The sequence below is a fragment of the Triturus cristatus genome, chromosome 4_1, assembly GCF_964204655.1.
Source record: "Triturus cristatus chromosome 4_1, aTriCri1.1, whole genome shotgun sequence".
NCBI lineage: Eukaryota > Metazoa > Chordata > Amphibia > Caudata > Salamandridae > Triturus > Triturus cristatus.
The window spans coordinates 221,226,278-221,243,938 of record NC_140585.1 but is presented as its reverse complement, the minus strand read 5'-3'; the positions used below and the strand labels follow the sequence as shown (position 1 = coordinate 221,243,938).

Genomic DNA, 17,661 nt, shown 5'->3' with positions numbered 1-17,661 from the left:
GCTTAGTCTTGTTTTCTACATAGATATGAACTAGGTGTGATGTGCACAAAGTACGGTGTATGGGTACATAGGTGAAATGTCATTTCAAGATGAGAGTTCAGAGCAGCGTTTGAGCTCTTCTGTCGTGTAAACAGTAATTAAGGGTTGGGGTGTGGGTTTAACAATGTCTTTAAGTACCACAACAAGGGGAACGACAGAGTAGCACACACGTTTATACTTGATACAGCTGGGGCTGTATTAAATGCAAAACCAAAGGGGATGATGGACGGAGTGTTGAACATGTTCAACACTCCGTCCATCATTTCCTTTGGTTTTGCTTTGTTCGCCATAAGTTGGCAGGGTATACTCAGACGTGAGTCCCTTGCTCACTTTGCCACTGGATTCAAGCAAGCCTGGCTGAAGACGGCTGAAATTCCAGAAACCGGTCCTAGGAAGCTTGTTTCCGGTCCAGGGAAGACATGGCTTGGCAGTTCGGGCTGGACTGTTCCCATGAGGCACAGGGTCAGACTGATTTGCATATGGCCATGTCTGAACTGGGGTGGCGGAGTGGGCTAAAGAACGCTGATGGATTAAACCCAGATCAGTTGACTGGGGGTGAGTGCTTGCAATGTCCAACACTCCGTCCATCATTTCCTTTGGTTTTGCTGTATTAAATGCCACCGTTAATAGGTTTATAAGACACGCTGAGGAATGATTTTGTATAAGAGTGATTCATTTGTCAGCCAGACAGAGAAAGTGGTTTATTCTGCCTTTGCAAACAGTGGGCTATTGGGTTGTTTTAGATCGACTGAAGGAAACAGTGAAATACCGTCCTCCTCTTTTGATGTCGATGCCCATGAAAAACCGACAAAGAATAGTGGGGGCCAAGGTCCAAGACCTTCCCAGGATGATAATGACGACATAATCGAAGTAAAAAGTAATCCTGCAAAGACGATGAAATGGGTAAAGAAATACATAGGTAAGTGGAAATCTTACATTTTGTTCATTGTTGAAAATAATGATTTTTTCTACTTGCACTGAAGAAGCAAGTGGTTTTGCTCATGACGTGTCATTAGTTTTTCTAATACCTAAGTTTTCACGTGGGCCATGGGGACTTTGTCGTCTTCACTAAGTTAGCATGAGCTCTGCAGACATTACGCAGCTTTGCGTACATTACTACATAGCTTCACTCTTGCAAATACTGTCTTTGTCCTTTCACATGAGAACGGTCTGCTGTGTGCATTCTCTGCCAGTTCCTGGAATTTGGTCTGAACATAGTGAGCAAGGTCGATAAACAATGGCACTTGTAATTCTGTTCTGGTCAGGCCCTAGCACCTACACAAAACATACCACTGCAGTTGTTGTGTGAAAATCATACTTTGGTGTTAGGGGGATACAGGCATAGGGAAGACACACTTGGAAGGGGACCTTTCTGGGGAGAAGAGCAAGAAAGCACCTATGATGTAGATCTACAATCTATAGCCTAAGGTATGGAGTCTGCAGCAAACATTTAGGGATCTTCTAATATATAATACGGATTCTTAGTAAGGGGAGGGAGGATAGGCTCTATTGTCTTTTCATGATGACATCTCCCTTCATGATTTATGGATTAGCTGGTAGCTGACTGTATTTGTATTATGCATGCTTGTTGTGGCACGTATACTGCATGTTAGGGCACGTTAGTTAAAATAAATATTTTCAACCGTTATATTCCATATAGGTACCCCAATATAGGCCTGGGTAACATCACAACCTTTCCCCTATGTTCGTGCCCACATTACATACATAACGAGCTGTTAGGACTGACCCTTTACCTTGTTATAGTACTGCTTACAGAACGTGGGGTTTTACCTGAACAATAGCCTCATACATTATGCACGAGGATCCTTGGATTCTTGGAAACTCAGCAGGACTACCATCTTTGGCATAATAACTATGTACTGGGTTCATTCCCGACGTCATCCTAACTCCAACAATGGCACAGCAAGGTAGGAGGGCCAGTGAGGCACTATAGCTAGTCGGTCCTGGGCTTATGGGTACTCAGGAGGTAGGATGACTAGGTCCCTACTTCCCTACTCACTAAGGTCCCAAAATCCTATGCATAGTTCTGTTCTTGGGCAGAATCCCTGCAACAAAGTGTGATGAACATGTGTGATGAGTTTGGAGGGTAGCAATGTATGTTGATGATATATAAGGAGGATGAATGAGGTGGAGTGTTGATGAGTATATATTGTGAGGTTTTGTGGTGTTGGCATATGATGATATTATATGCTACAGATATACAATTAACTTGTTAGATGAAGATGTATGATGGGCATCTTTGGTGAGAAGGGTTATTGATTGGGATGTATGAGCATGTATGGTGAAAAAGTAGGGAAGCCAGTAACTGTTTATGGTGTATCATGGGGGTACGTCATGAGTATATCCGATGAGCCTCTATGATAGGATGAGGATGTATGATGATGAGCATGGATTTTGTTTATGTACGCTGATCAGGTAAGATGCATATGTATAATGTTCATGTGGGGGCACTGCCAACATGTAAAAACCAGTTCTCCCTTTCCATTCTGACATTTGCTGTTCATGTTATTATCAATTTCTCACAGTTAAAAGTATTTGCTATGAGTGTTAGTACAACAAATGCTTGCATCGCTGGACAGTTGGTTCAGGGTTGCTGATCATCTTTAGCCAAAATGAGTTAGTTAGGATGCTTGAAATGCTGCTTGTACTCTGCCAGGTAAAAGTACCATCCCAGAACATTGTCCACAAAACAACTCCTAGAGGAGTCAAACTATTAGGGGAGGGGGGAATACTTTGCCAACATATCAGAACCATCGCTCCCACTGCAATCTGAGCTCTTATTATCAAAAGTGCTCCAGGGGAGTGATAGGCATGTGCACCTGCTTTTTGCGCCACTGTGGCACTTTGGTATTGCAAAGGAGTCGTAGATAATTATGCAGCCCCTTCTGTGATACGGACTGGGCCGGTGCACATTTAGCACTGGCTCATCTCAAGGGGGCATTCTCTCATTTGCATGGGGGTGTGATCAAGGCCGGCTTTAGCGCTGGTGGCGCCCAGTGCGACAATAATTTTTGGTGTCCCCCCATGACCTCCTCCTCGGATTCTCTCATGACCACTGGCCAAATGTGCCCCTCATCTCTCCAATCATAAGTTACTGCTAAACACAGCTGAGCCCCTACCCACCCCCTGCCTGAGGTCAGCGCCCCCTCCACAGGTCAGCACCCAATGCAGCAGCACCGGTCGCTCTGCCCTAAAGCCGGCCCTGGGTATGATCCCATGCAAATAACAAAATACATCACTTCTATGCCTGCACACCTATACAGTGAAAGGCATACAGGCAGCTTCAAACAGTCAATCTACCTTTCACTAATCACTTCCCTCTAGACAGGTGCAAGTTTGCAGCTGTCTTCACCTTGTGTACCAGGTTAAATGTTGCATCACGAACCAGACTGGGACAGTGCACCCTCCACATAATGCTGCTCCTGGTATTTGCAGGTCACAGTATTATCAACTACTCACAAGTAAAATAAGTATTGTCCATGAGTGTTGATGCAGCCAGTGCCTGCAGTATCATATATAATGATAATGTCTAATAGTAATATATACGGGGGTATATAATAAGATGAGGATGAATGATCTGAAGGTATAACAAGCATATACCATTGCTTGCACTATCATATATACTGGTCATGTATAACTGCAATATATAAGGGGATATATAATATGATGAGGATGAATGATCTGAAGGTATACCAAGCATATATGATGAAGATGTCAATTGATCATATAGGATAAAAATATGTGATGGTAATGTGTTATGAGGATGTGTGATGAACTTGTATAAAGTTGCTGTACAAAGCGTGATGAAGGTGTTTGATAAACCTCCCGGATAAGGATCTATGAATGGCGAGGATATATGATTAGCATAAACACTGGCCATTTATATGGTACATAAATGAGAAGCATTTATGATGGGCAGGAATGATAACGATTTAGGCTGATATATGGGGATACATAATGAACAAATATCAAGAGGGTGCAGAATGAGCTTGTAGGATGAAGGTCCATTTTGGCCATGTATGATTAGGTTTTATGGAAATTAGGTATCTGGTGATATTATTGCCATGTATAATTTCCATATACAATTTGTGAAGGAGATACTTGAGTAGGATGTATGTTGACAAAGCAGAATGAGAATGAGTATGCATGTCTCCGATAAGCATTAGATAATCATGCATGATTAACTCATAAGCATCATCAAAATAATTATATTTGCTATAGAAGAAGTTGATAGGCAATTGTGCTATTTCAGAAATCCAACATGCAAAGAACGCTAATTTGCAGTGCATCGATCAATACTGCTGGTTTGAATGCTGCAAGTCTTATGGAAGACTTGAAACATTTCATTGATAGTTTAATCCAGTTTCAGTGATTTATGTCCGAATACTCTACTTTATGAGTGGAATTGACATACATTCCTGCAATCAATGCCCAGTTTCTAAAACTATTGGTGTGCATAGAGACTTTGTGTAGCTAATAAAACTTTTAAAAAAAACATGTAGTGTCTTTTAATAAAAGAACGCAGGCCAGCGTAAGCATTTGAGGGATGAGTTGAAGGCAGGCTTAGAATGCCGAATTCTGACTTACATGTAGCAGAATAGAGATATGTGGTGTAGTTACTGGTGAGTGCCTAGGCTAGCAGGACGCTACAACTGGTGACGAAAAAGGGGATCCGAAGCCTGTACACTAAAAGCGCTCTTTCAGGGAGTTTGCACTGGTCCAGCAAGCTGCTTGTGTGTTCCAAGTGTGCTGCAGTCAAAGTGTGGAATTGACGCTGGCACTGGTGGAATCTTAGCGCAACACCTGCCAGTATGCAGACCCTTGACCCTGCTTGCAGGTCAGGCTGCTCCCCACGCCGCAGAGCACCTCCGCTGTGTCCGTGCCTTTCCCCTGCTGCTGCCGTAAGTTCGCAGCTCTTCCACTGTAATTTGTGCATGTAATTTGTGTCATTTGTGTAATTGTTGCCCACTTTTCTCTTCTGTGCCCCTTTCTCAATTGATTCTATCACTTGGCCTGTGCTTGTTCTGACCCCCTTTTTGCCGCCAGTTCGCCGCTTCTCCACTGTAATTTGTGCCTGTAATTTGTGTAATTGTTGCCCACTTTTCTCTTCTGTGCCCCTTTCTCAATTGTTTCAATCACTTGGTCTGTGCTTGTTCTGACCCCCTTTTCGCCGCCAGTACCCCACTCTCCCCTCCGTTCCCACCGCTGCTTCCCTGCGGCCGAGCACACTCACCACCCCGCTCCCACCTCCCAGCTGCTCCTCCCTCCCACCTCCCCTTATATGGAGGACGAGCAGCAGCCGCACCGCTGGCGCACCGAAGGCGCGCCTAAGGCAAGCCCGTCTGCGCCCGTCCGCACTTGGACCGTGCCCAGCGCCAGGACCCCTGTCCCCCACGAATGCCACGTCGCCCGCCTCTGCTATGACTCCAGCACCCTCCATGCACTATACGCTGGTCGAGCACGCACCACTTGCCTAGCTGCCCGAAGCGCACCCAAGGACCCTTCTCCTGCCGGAACTGCAGCTTCACCAGCATCCAGCCTGCCAGCCCACACACCGAAGAACCCAACTACCTCAGATGCATCCTGCTCAACACCCGCTCCTCCCGCAAACACGCCGTCGAACTCTGGGACCTACTCGACACCAACGCCCCAGACGTCGCCTTCCTGACGGAGACCTGGCTAAACCCCTCCTCGGCACCCGACATCGCCATAGCCATCCCGGAAGGCTACAAGATCACCCACAAGGACCGCACCAACAGAGTAGGAGGAGGAATTGCCATTGTCCACAGAAACGCTCTCAAAACCTCGACAGACACAGACGACACCCACAGCACCGCCGAACACCTGCACTTCCAGATCCACACCGACCCCAACACAACTCTCAGAGGCACCCTCGTCTACAGACTCCCCGGACCCCGACCGCAGTTCAGCGACTCCATCGCCAACTTCATCAGCACACACGCCCTCCCCTCCATGGACTACATCCTCCTCGGGGACCTGAACTTCCACCTCGAGAACAACAACAACACCAACTCCTCCACCCTGATCGTCAACCTCGCCAACCTCGGACTCAGACAACTCGTTACAACACCCACCCACTCCGCTGGCCACACGCTCGACCCCATCTTCTCAGCTAGCCCCCACGTCTTCTTCAACCGCACCTCCAAACTCCACTGGACCGACCACCGCTGCATCCACTTCACCTTCCGGAAACCCACTACACACCACCGCACCGAGCAGATGCCTCGCCGCATCTGGAGTAAAGTCACCGAGGACCAGCTAACCACCGCCCTCGCCCAGAGACCACCCGCAGACCCGACCGACACCGCAGCCCAATGCCTCAGACAATGGATCGACAACTGCGCTAACACCCTCGCCCCGCTCAAGAATCCCCCCAACACACACACCAGCAAGAGAGCCAGCTGGTTCACCGAAGACCTCCAGGCCTCCAAGCGAACCTGACGAAAACTCGAAAATAACTGGATCCGTGAACGAACACCATAAAGCTACACAGCCCACAAGAACGCCACCCGCAGACACCACCACCTCATCAGATCCGCCAAAAGGACCTTCTTCAAAGACCGCCTAGACAACAATGCACACAACAGCAAAGAGCTCTTCAACATCGTGACGGAACTCTCCAACCCCAGCTCCAACACCAACGACATCCCACCATCACAAGACCTGTGTGACTCGCTGGCCACCTTCTTCCATCGCAAGATTGCAGACATCCACAACAGCTTTGACGCCGTCACCACCCAGACTAACCCTCAGACCCCCGCCCCCACGACCACCACCCGTGCCAACCACCTGCTCACCTGGACCAACATCAACGACGACTACACCATCAAGATCATGAACACCATCCACTCCGGTTCCCCAGAAGACCCCTGCCCACACCACATCTTCAACAAAGCCAGCAGCACCATCGCACCCCGTCTCCAGAAAACCATCAACATCTCCTTCGAGACAGCAACCTTCCCGGAGAGCTGGAAGCATACAGAGATCAACGCCTTACTCAAGAAACCCAAGGCGGAACGCAAGGACCTCAAGAACTTCCGACCCATCTCCCTGCTCCCGTTCCCGGCGAAGGTCATAGAAAAGGCCGTCAACAAACAACTGACCAGCTTCCTCGAGGAGAACAGCATCCTGGACCCGTCCCAGTACGGGTTCCGCAGCAACCACAGCACCAAAACTGCCCTCATCGCCGCCACCGACGACATCAGGACCCTACTTGACAACGGAGAAACCGCGGCCCTCATCCTCCTGGACCTGTCAGCTGCCTTCGACACGGTCTGCCACCACACACTACAAACATGCCTCCACAACACCAGAATCCAAGAGAAGGCCCTGGACTGGACCACCTCCTTCCTCTCCGGCAGAACACAGAGCGTCCGCCTCCCCCCTTCCGCTCCGAAGCCACCGAGATCATCTGCGGTGTACCTCAAAGCTCATCCCTCAGCCCAACATTGTTCAACGTTTACATGGCACCGCTCGCCCACGTCGCACGACGGCACGACCTCAACATCATCTCCTACACCGACGACACCCAGCTGATCCTCTCCCTCACCCAAGACCCCCTCACTGCCAAAACCAACCTCCACGAAGGAATGAAGGCCGTCGCTGACTGGATGAGAAACAGCCGACTGAAGCTGAACTCAGACAAGACAGAGGTCCTCACCCTCTGCCTGGGAGGACTTCTGGTGGCCGACTGAACTAGGAGCACCCCCCACACCCACCGACCACGCACGCAACCTAGGGGACATCCTCGACTCCTCCCTTTCCATGATGAAGCACGTCAACGCCGTCTCCTCCTCCTGCTTCAACACCCTCCGCATGCTTCGCAGGATCTTCAAGTGGATCCCCACTGAAACTAGAAGGACGTCACCCAGGCCCTCGTCAGCAGTAGACTGGACTACGGCAACGCACTCTACGCAGAAGCCCCGGCCAAACTCCTGAAACGGCTCCAACGCATCCAGAACGCCTTCGCACGCCTGATCCTCGACATCCCTCGCCGCAGCCACATCACACCCCACCTGAGAGACCTGCACTGGCTCCCCATCAACAAGAGGATAACCTTCAAACTCCTTACCCACGCACACAGAGCACTCCACAACACCGGACCAGCATACCTCAACAGCCGGCTCAGCCTCTATACCCCCACCCGCCAGCTCCACTCCGCAGACCGCGCCCTCGCCACCGTCCCCCGCATCCGAAGAGTGATCGCCAACGGCAGATCATTCTCCTGCCTCGCAGCCAAGACATGGAACACCTTACCCATCCGCCTACAGTAGACCGAAGACCTCCTTTTCTTCAGGAGACTCCTCAAGACCTGGCTCTTCGAACAGTAGCAGCGTCCCCCCCTTAGCACCTTGAGACCCTCCCGGGTATGTAGTGTGCTTTATAAATGCTATGATTGATTGATTGATTGATTTGAAGACAATGGAAGCGAGGTCGAAAGTCTACGTGTCGGTGGCCAGGTACTGAACAAAATAGACGCAAATAAATGGTACTGTGCCATTACGCAAATTAATGTTGTAATGTTGTATGTTATACGGAGTAAGAATGATAAAGGCAGATGCAACCAGGTTACAAAAACAGCGCACAGCAATACTTCAGTACAAATCAAATTGAAATTAATGTGCTATGAAGCAGATATTAACCAGGTGGTTGTGAAGAAACATTTAAGTACAAACCCGACCAAAAATCTGAATGTGATCTGATTTCATGGACTAGTAGAATACAAGATTTATCTACCTACCAAAACCATTAACGAATCATCATGCCACAACCTGCTGCGGTGGGGCTCCAAATGGAGGGCAGGGGTCGTGCCTGCGGAGTTGTCCTCAGGCAAAGCGGCCCACTACCAAAGCTGCCACACAGGGGCCATAACAACTCCTTAGACTGTCATAAGATAAAAAGAGTACCAGGGCGAGATACAAACTTCAAAAGTTGGTACGGGTGACCCCGCAGCCAGCACATCACAAGGTGCTAGAGAAGCTCCAGGATGGGTGAGACATGACAAATTATCCACAATTGCCATCACACAAATGTGTATGGACCCCATCAGTCCTCCCTTATGCCATGAGGCTTTGCTTCCTTCACAGAAAGTTTCAGGCTACTATATTGGTCCTTAAATATTGATGTGTCCGAATACGAATGACCTCCTGGACAACACGCATGGGAGTCAAAATACTGACATAGGTTTCTCATAATCTGGGATTATCCTAAATACACTTGGTCCTTATGAACGCAGTAGACTCTCCAGGGCTGAAACATGTCAACCTCATACACTATATGTATAGGATTAGTAATTCTTCCTAACGACATCGCCCTTCTTTTAACCCTATCCCCTTCCCTTTTTATTTTAATTCAATGCACCTTTTTCTGAATGGGGTATAATTTTAATTCACTCACACATCACTACTGTCTCAATATAGACAGTTAACCTCCAGGATGAAGGATGGCTTTTCACTTGGAGAATGGGACACTCAGATAAAAGAGATCCTATGATGATGCTATCCACGACATCACCCTAGCGAGATAATATACCACTTTGAAGCTGAACACATGGACAAGGGTCTTCAATGGAGTCCTCCACGATTCCTTTGAACACTTATTTGTTGTTTGAGATTCACTTCTTTTGATTATTTACATTGACGTTGGAGGCTAAGTGAACCCATCATCCTTACCTCTACCTCCCCCATTGATTTATTTGTCTAGAAAAGCTCTGTCTGAGCGAGCTCCCCCGGAAGCGCCTGAAAGACTTCTGCTGTTCACCAATGTATATATGGCTGCTGCATTCTTAAAAGCTCCAGCTGCATTTGATACTGCCAAAAAACACAATATTTGCTGTAGATGGATTGCATGGATAGAGACTTTTGAAGATTTCATAGGTGCAATAGATGAAAAAGATGGTAAAAGGATTATAAATAGGCTTTCCTGTTCTCAGTTTCTATTTTTGGTAATGTTTGGTGGTGTTTTCCAGTCATTTCAGTACTTCAAACAACAGTGCTTTTCAGTGGTTACTCATTTTTGCGCCATAAAAAAACAGCAGAAACAGTGTTTTACCGGTGTTTATGGAAAGCTTGGCTTTTATTATTGCTTGCTTTCTTCATTGATGCATGGTATATAGACAGTATACGTACAGTGTATATGAGGTCCAAATAACTTTTTACAAGTCAAACTTATTGTAGTACACCATACAATATTTCTTCAGTGAGTCTTTGGTCATGTGCACTTTCTCTTTCTTTCCCATGTAAACTTTTACTTGTGAAAAGGCCCTCTCGACATTGGCACTTGAGACTGGCAACACCAAAACAGCCAGTACACAACTTGCCAACTCTGGCCACTGACGTAGCTTTCCATACCAATACTTGTGCACCTGAAGGTTGAGATTCTCTGGCACAGGTTCTGCAACATATACGTTGAACTGGGTGCATATTCCTTCAGAGGTATTAAAACTGTCGAAAATGAAGCTGCACTTTTCAAAGTCTGGAGAAAAATCCCCTTTACGGAAGGGATATAACATTTGTGCAGAGTATCACAGTGAGGCTTCATTGACTTCAAATGCCATGGTTGGTGAAGGGACATTTCAATGCATCATTGCTAGCCATTTCTAATACATTGTAAAATAAAAGTTCCGGAAGTGGTCCTCAACACTTCTTTGTTTTTGCTTACCAAGTGGCAAGCATTCTAACAGGGAACATGTTGCAGTGCCAAAGTCACTAAAAGTGTCGCCTATCATACTCTCGAGGAGATGTTTCACATCTACACCAATTATGCTGAACACTTGGAAGACAAGGGTGTTTTCAGACTCTAGTTGTTTGATTTTGTCCACTACCGCAGTCATGTTTTCCAGTAAAAATCTATGAATTCAGTAGAGTGTACTTTATTTCACATCAATATCAATGCACCCGAAGATCCTCACATTTCTTGCCTTTGGCACCATCACTAAGCAAGAATTCTGTAAACCGTTGCCACATGGATAATATTGCATTCACGGCCTCTAGGACTGAGAACCACCGACTAAATGACACAGTTGGGATGACTCTTTCTTTGCTGCCACACAAAACACAAAATGAGAAATATTTGCGTTTTAGTTCCCGCACATGGCGAAACAGTGCACCTGAATGGACTACAAAATCAATAGCATTCTTCATTAACTCTGAAGATTGTAAAGATGCTTTCAGTATACCATCTAGCAAGTGTTAAGGATCTCTTACAGGGTAACACTTCATCTCAGGTATTGCTTTTGACAGGTCATCACATAACTTTTTCATATACGTAGCCAAATCGCTGCAAATACAAACAATATCAATCCAATCTTTGTTAAACTTGGTAAGAACTCTCTGCAGCAGCATTCCAAGTGACACTGCATTGCATGTTTCCAGTACATCTAGATCTGCCATGATGGTACGTCTGTACCATCCATTTTTTGCATCAAAAAATGTGATTAGCACTGCCACTGCTGGGTCGCCACGCATTTCTGGAGTTTCATCAATGGTAACAGAGATCTTTACATCACCTTGGAGTAACTCTGAAATATGTTCAATATCTGCAAGGAACACCTCTGTTAGGTATTTGTCATACATTTGTGTTGCTTTTGGTAATGGTTTGCAAGCTTGTGCATGCTTGCGTAACGGATTTCCAATCGGTCCATCGGCTTGGTGTAAGCTGGTTCCAGATTGCACTAGGGCATGTACAAATTCATGTACCACATCCTTTTCTTCCTCACGTTTTCTTTTGAAGCGTGTCATTGTTTCAGCAAGAGACATCCTGCATAGGCTGTCACTATTAGGTGGCTCTTTCAATTTCAAGTGGGACTTGGTGACAAAACAGCAATTCGGCTATTGGGATACTCACTCTGCAAAACCTGCAAATTAACATATTTTGCCCACACACTTGTTCAATCATGAAATCTTTGTTTTCCAGCGCATAATCTTCTGCCATTTTAATTCTGCGGGGCATGTTACAAACCAGATCAATACAAAAAAACACTTAGAAACTGGGTGCATAATGTTGAGATAATAATGAGAAAGACAACATTTTTGTGGTCTTCCTGATTTTACCAAACTTGATTACGTTCATTGCCAAATAAAAATTCCACATCTGAATGTGTTTTTATTTAACGATCTACAACCAGCAAGATAAATTAACAAATATAAAGGATGCATGACTGCAGGCAGTGTGGAGTATCAGGAAGGACTCAAGAGACCATGAGAGATCCTGTCTAATGTACTCTGTCTTACTCAAAATAAACTTTTAAATAAATGGAATGAGATGGCACATTTCATCGTAGGGTCTGCAACTCGCCCCAGTTGAGTGGCTTTTGTTAGGAGCAGGCTCCAATGGAGCTTTCAGTTGGGTGGTCTTCAGTTGGAGTGGAGCTGGTGTGGTGGGGGCTCTCCTGCATTACGACCCCATGGCTTCTACCAAGGCCTGCTAAGCTATCCTAGGTGTCAGAAGAATCCCTAGGTTGCCAACGCAGAGTTTTTTGGCAGACATAAGAGTCCTTTACCATAAGGCAACCTAGCATGATGAGTCACAATGAAATGCAATAGCTTTGGGAAAACTATATATCTAAAATGTATTTATGTATTTATTTGAGAGTTTTATATTGTGCCGGCTAGACCCGAGGGTATAAAAGTGCTTTACAAGACATAGCATTGATAGAAGGATGGACATAGTATTACAAGGGGGGATGAAAACAGTGTAACATAAAATACATATCTTAAAAGTAGGGTGAGCCTTTGCTTAGGCCTGGCTGTGACCTCAAAAATTGAGCAGACGTAAATGACATAGTGCCAGCATCTGCTCAGCATCCTGTGATTCTGGGAAACTCACTTAATATCCACTGGCCTGTTTTTGTAAAAACAGGCGCTTTTAACAATGTATTGAAGTTCCTAAGGGTTATTGAATGTTGGTTGAACATCACTGTGCACCACTTTCCAACGATGGGTCTTCATCTAAGTTACACCCACCCCCCACATGAGCCAGGCAGGGGGCCTGGTGTTGCAATGGCCTTTGGCCCATTCGCACCTTGGCTCCCCATGTGCCGGACCGGCCCAGAAGCAGTGTTTTCCCCTAAAACCTCAGCGCCAGGCCACCACAGGCAGGCCAATGTGGATGAGAAAGAAAATATGCGTGGGGTCCCCAGAGTCTTTTACTCCTTGGGGGTATGCTTTTGCTTATGCCTGGCTGTGACCTCACTTCCTCCAAAGACAAAAATTGAGCGGACGTAAATGACATAGTCCCAGCATCTGCCCAGCATCCTGTGATTCTGGGCAACTCACTTAATCTCCCACATGCCTGTTTTTGTAAAAACAAGCGCCTTTAACAATCTATCGATGTTCCTAAGGGTTATTGAATGTTTGTTGAACATCACTGTGCACCACTTTCCCACAAACTTTTTTGAGCCACAATTCATTAAGAAGGCGACTTCTTACAAAAACATTATCTTGAACCACAAACACGCTACTAACAGCTGTGAGCAGGAGGTGGGCAGTAACACGAGACATCAGTAGATCGACTTGAAGACTGCACTTTCTGACATGCCTGTGCATATACTTAGCAAGAGAAAATCGCTATATAAAATTTGTAACTATTGGCTTTGTTAGTTATTGTTGTTAACTAACAAAGCCAATAGTTAAGAATTTAATGTAGCGATTTTCAGAAACATCTGAAAAATTCACTAGCATGTGGGTCTGTTCAAAAAGATAGTAGGCATTCAGAAAGGTATGTAGAGAGGAAGGGTTAGAGCTAGGATGAGTAGGAGCAGAACGCAATGTGTGGTAGTGATTTGAAACATTTTGTGCAAGCTCACACATCTATGGGGCACAAGCTCTGCAAAATAACGCATCGTAGCAAAGCAGGTATATTTAAATACACAAGACAAAGCCTGCCTATAATGAAATAACACAAGTGGATTTATAAACAGCCCACAGAACCTTTTGTGCTGTCCTTTCCCACTCCCCTGCCATGCTGACAAACTGGGGCAGGGGAGACGGGGAGAGTATAGCAGCATCCGTTGGGCCATCTTCATCTAAGTTACACCCTCCCCCCCGTGAGCCAGGCAGGGGGCATTGTGTTGCTCTGGCCCTTGGACCATTCACACCTCGGCTCCCCAAGTGCCGGCCCGGCCCAGAAGCCATGTTTTCCCTGGCACCTCCGCGCCAGGCCACCACAGGCAGGCCAATGTGGATGGAGAAGAAAAAGTATGAATGGGGGCCCCAGTTTCTTTTACTCCTTGGGGGTGTGCCTTTGCTTCTTCCAAGGACAAAAATTGAGCAGACGTAAATGACATAGTCCCAGCATCTGCTCAGCACCCTGTGATTCTGGACACCTCACTTAATCTCCCACTGGTATGTTTTTGTAAAAGCAAGCACTTTTAATAATCTATCGATGTTCCTAAGGGTTATTGAATGTTTGTTGAACATCACTGTGCCCCACTTTCCCACCAAATTCTTTGAGCCACAATTCATTAAGATGGCGACTTCTTACAAAAATATTATCTTGAACTACAAACACACTACTGACAGCTGTAAGCAGAAGGTGGGCAGTAACACGAGACATCAGTAGATCGACTTGAAGACTGCACTTCCTGACATGCCTGTGCATATATTTAGCAAGAGAAAATCGCTATATAAAATTCGTAACTATTGGATTTGTTAGTTATTGTTACTAACTAACAAAGCCAATAGTTAAGAATTTAATATAGTGATGTTCAGAAAACAAGTGGATTTATAAACATCCCACAGAACCTTTTATGCTGTCCTGTCCCACTACCCTGCCGTGCTGACAAACTGGGGCAGGGGAGATGGGGAGAGTACAGCAGTGTCTGTTGGGCCATCTTCATCTAAGTTACACCCTCCCCCCGCGAGAGCCAGGCAGGGGGCCTGGTGCTGCTCTGGCCCTTGGGCCATTCACACCTCAGCTCTCCATGTACTGGACCGGCCCAGCAGTAGTGTTTTCCCCTGACCCCTCTGGGCCAGGCCACCACCGGCAGGCCAATGTGGGTGGGGTTGAAGAAGTATGCTTGGGCCTCACTGGGGACCAGGCAATGTGGAGAACTTTCAGGGCATACGGAGGAAGGTAATTCTCTCCCTATCTGGCAGCCTGCTGGGAGCTCTGCAGATTTGCAGCCAGAGCAGACACGCAGAGTGAGGTTGGTAAAAAGTATAATAAAATGGGTTCCCATGCAGAAGTTACCTGCTGAACTTTGGAGCACTAGCGGCCGTCGTCTCATCGTTGTCATTGTCGTCTGAAGTGTGGTGAGGTGTGTGGGGCCAGCCAAAGTCCAGACAGTAATTTCAATAGAACAAGCCCCACCCACCAACCTTGCCAACCAATGTGTCTCCCCTAATTTAATGGGGGTGACCCATGTTCCGAGCTGCTTCCTTCTAAGGCCTAAATTGCAGTTTGTTTTGTAATGCTTTGGCTTCATCGAATGGCTAGGAGGTGCAGCAACTATGAAAATCAGTGACACTCGGTTTAAACCGGGTCAGCTGATTTTCATCCGGTAGGGTACTGTCGGGCACAATCGGGTTTAACCGATTTTCAGACAGCCTAATTATGAAGTATCTGAGGAACATGGCTGATGAAGGAGTGAAAGAAGCCATGAAAAAGATGCCACAAAAAGGTGAAGTGACATACGATCAAATCAAAACAGCCTTGAATGCCAAGTTTAATCCAGTGCAAATTTGGATTATGAACGATACATATTCAGTCAAGAGTGCCAGAGACCAGGTGAAATCATTGATAAGTTTGTGGAGAGACTGGCTGTTCTGGTGAAGCACTGTCTATTCAATGATTTTATTGATGAGAAAACTATCATCCTCAGAGTAATCAAGTGTGCATCAGGATTTAAGGTACTGTATTCAGAGGGCCTAAAGTGGGTCCCTGTATCTGGCCTGCGCTCCATCGCAGTCGGCCTGAACTCTTGACTTTGTCCCAGTCCAGAGCTTTCCACTTTATACACTATTTTCACCTAAATCTTCAAACTTGCATATCTGAGGATCCACATATTTGTTTTTTGTTGCTATTGTCTTGTTTTCTAAACTGCTGTGGAGTCTTTTTGTGGTGTTTTCACTGTGGTACTGAAGTTTAAATGTTGCACAAATACTTTACACATTGCCTCTTAAATTAAGCCTGATTGCTCTCTGCCGAGCTACCAGAGAGTGAGCACAGGTTAATTTAGATTGTGTATCTAACTTACCCTGACTAGGATTGTGGTCCCTACTTGGACAGTAAGAGCCTGTCACAAATAGAAAATGTTTACTTGCAACCTGATGATGATAATAAATGTTTATTGTTTAGATAATTAAAACCTTAACAATCTATCGCATTATTAAAAATAAGCAATAAAAATTCTTCATTTTAAAAACTTATAAAGCTTTGCAATCTCAGTTGTTGTGCTCCTAATGGATTTCATAACCTGCAATTGACATCCTGCTAAATCGTAAAGTTTCTGCATTCTGCCCTCAGTTGAGAGTTCACTTTTCAGGCCTGGTTCGGAAGTTACCAGCATTCTCCACTTTCGTATCATGGACAGTAAAGTTTCTTATCGTGTCATGATTTATCTATCTATTGTGTAGCTAATGTTTGAGTTTTCAGTGGCAGACCATGGAGTTTGAGAAATGTTGTCAGTTGGCAGTTCATTTGAGGATCTGATGGGTCTAGCCCTGCTATTATGGCCACTTTGAATGTCCTTATTCTTCTGATGTTTAGCGTTTTTCTTAATAAAGTGACTCATGCTGTGTAAAGTTTGGGACATGTGCAAATTAAATTAATAAAGTCCTCTTACTTACTGCCGTAGAGTTGGTATAGTGTTGGCACTTTGTGGAGTCAGGTTGGCTTGTCTGCGATCGATGGTAGTTTTCCGAAGCGATACATTGAAAATGTAATACTTAAATAAGGTGCCGATGCAAGGGTCTTGTAATTTTTAATTACCATCCAGGCTTGTGTTCTCAAACTGAAGGTATTTTTGTCGTCTAACAAGGAGTGAAATTTTGCAGTTTTGTTTATTACTCGCTTGAAGGTTGAGTAGGGCAGGATGTTATTCCAAAGCTGGCCCGTACAAGTGGTTGTGAGGGCTTTATAAAGGTATTGATTGTATGGTGATTCTTTGTCGTTGTCTAATTCAACCCAGAGAGCTTTGTCCAGTGTGGAGTTGGCTGTATTTTGTTTTAGCCAGTACCAAAGCTTTATAGTTGCATACATCCTCCCTGTTGTTTTGTTTATTAGACCAAATTAAAATCTCACCTGGGCTGGTGAAGCAGACCGATGTATCTGGAAAACCTTTTCATATGTTGAGATCAGTAGTTTGTTCAGAAGTTCGGAGTCTTTGCCGTGTAGAGCAATACTAGCGTATGTTCTTGTTGGAACATTTTGGGCGATATCACTGCAAGCAAAAGTTTATATGATGGCCCCTTCAGTTTTTTGCCAGGGTCCTAAAGGTAAACGTCAATGCATTAGTTCTCTGTGACATATACGTTTTCTGTTCTCGGTGGTTTAGTCTGTTATCCATGTAAAACCCCATAATTGGTTACTTCCTCTAACAGATTACCCGCAAGCCATATGTTTTATTTGGCAGTTGGGTAG

At 45.6% G+C, this 17,661-nt stretch overlaps 1 protein-coding gene across 3 annotated transcripts in view; it reads left to right on the top strand.

Moving 5' to 3' along the window:
• LOC146854122 (E3 ubiquitin-protein ligase TRIM39-like) overlaps positions 1-17,661 on the top strand; it is a 387,595-nt gene that overhangs the window by 319,657 nt on the left and 50,277 nt on the right. For all 3 annotated transcript variants that reach the window (XM_085650514.1, XM_085650513.1, XM_085650512.1), the window contains exon 8: positions 783-958. In XM_085650514.1, coding sequence (XP_085506640.1) covers positions 783-958 — 176 coding nt within the window. The remainder of the gene's footprint in view (positions 1-782; positions 959-17,661) is intronic.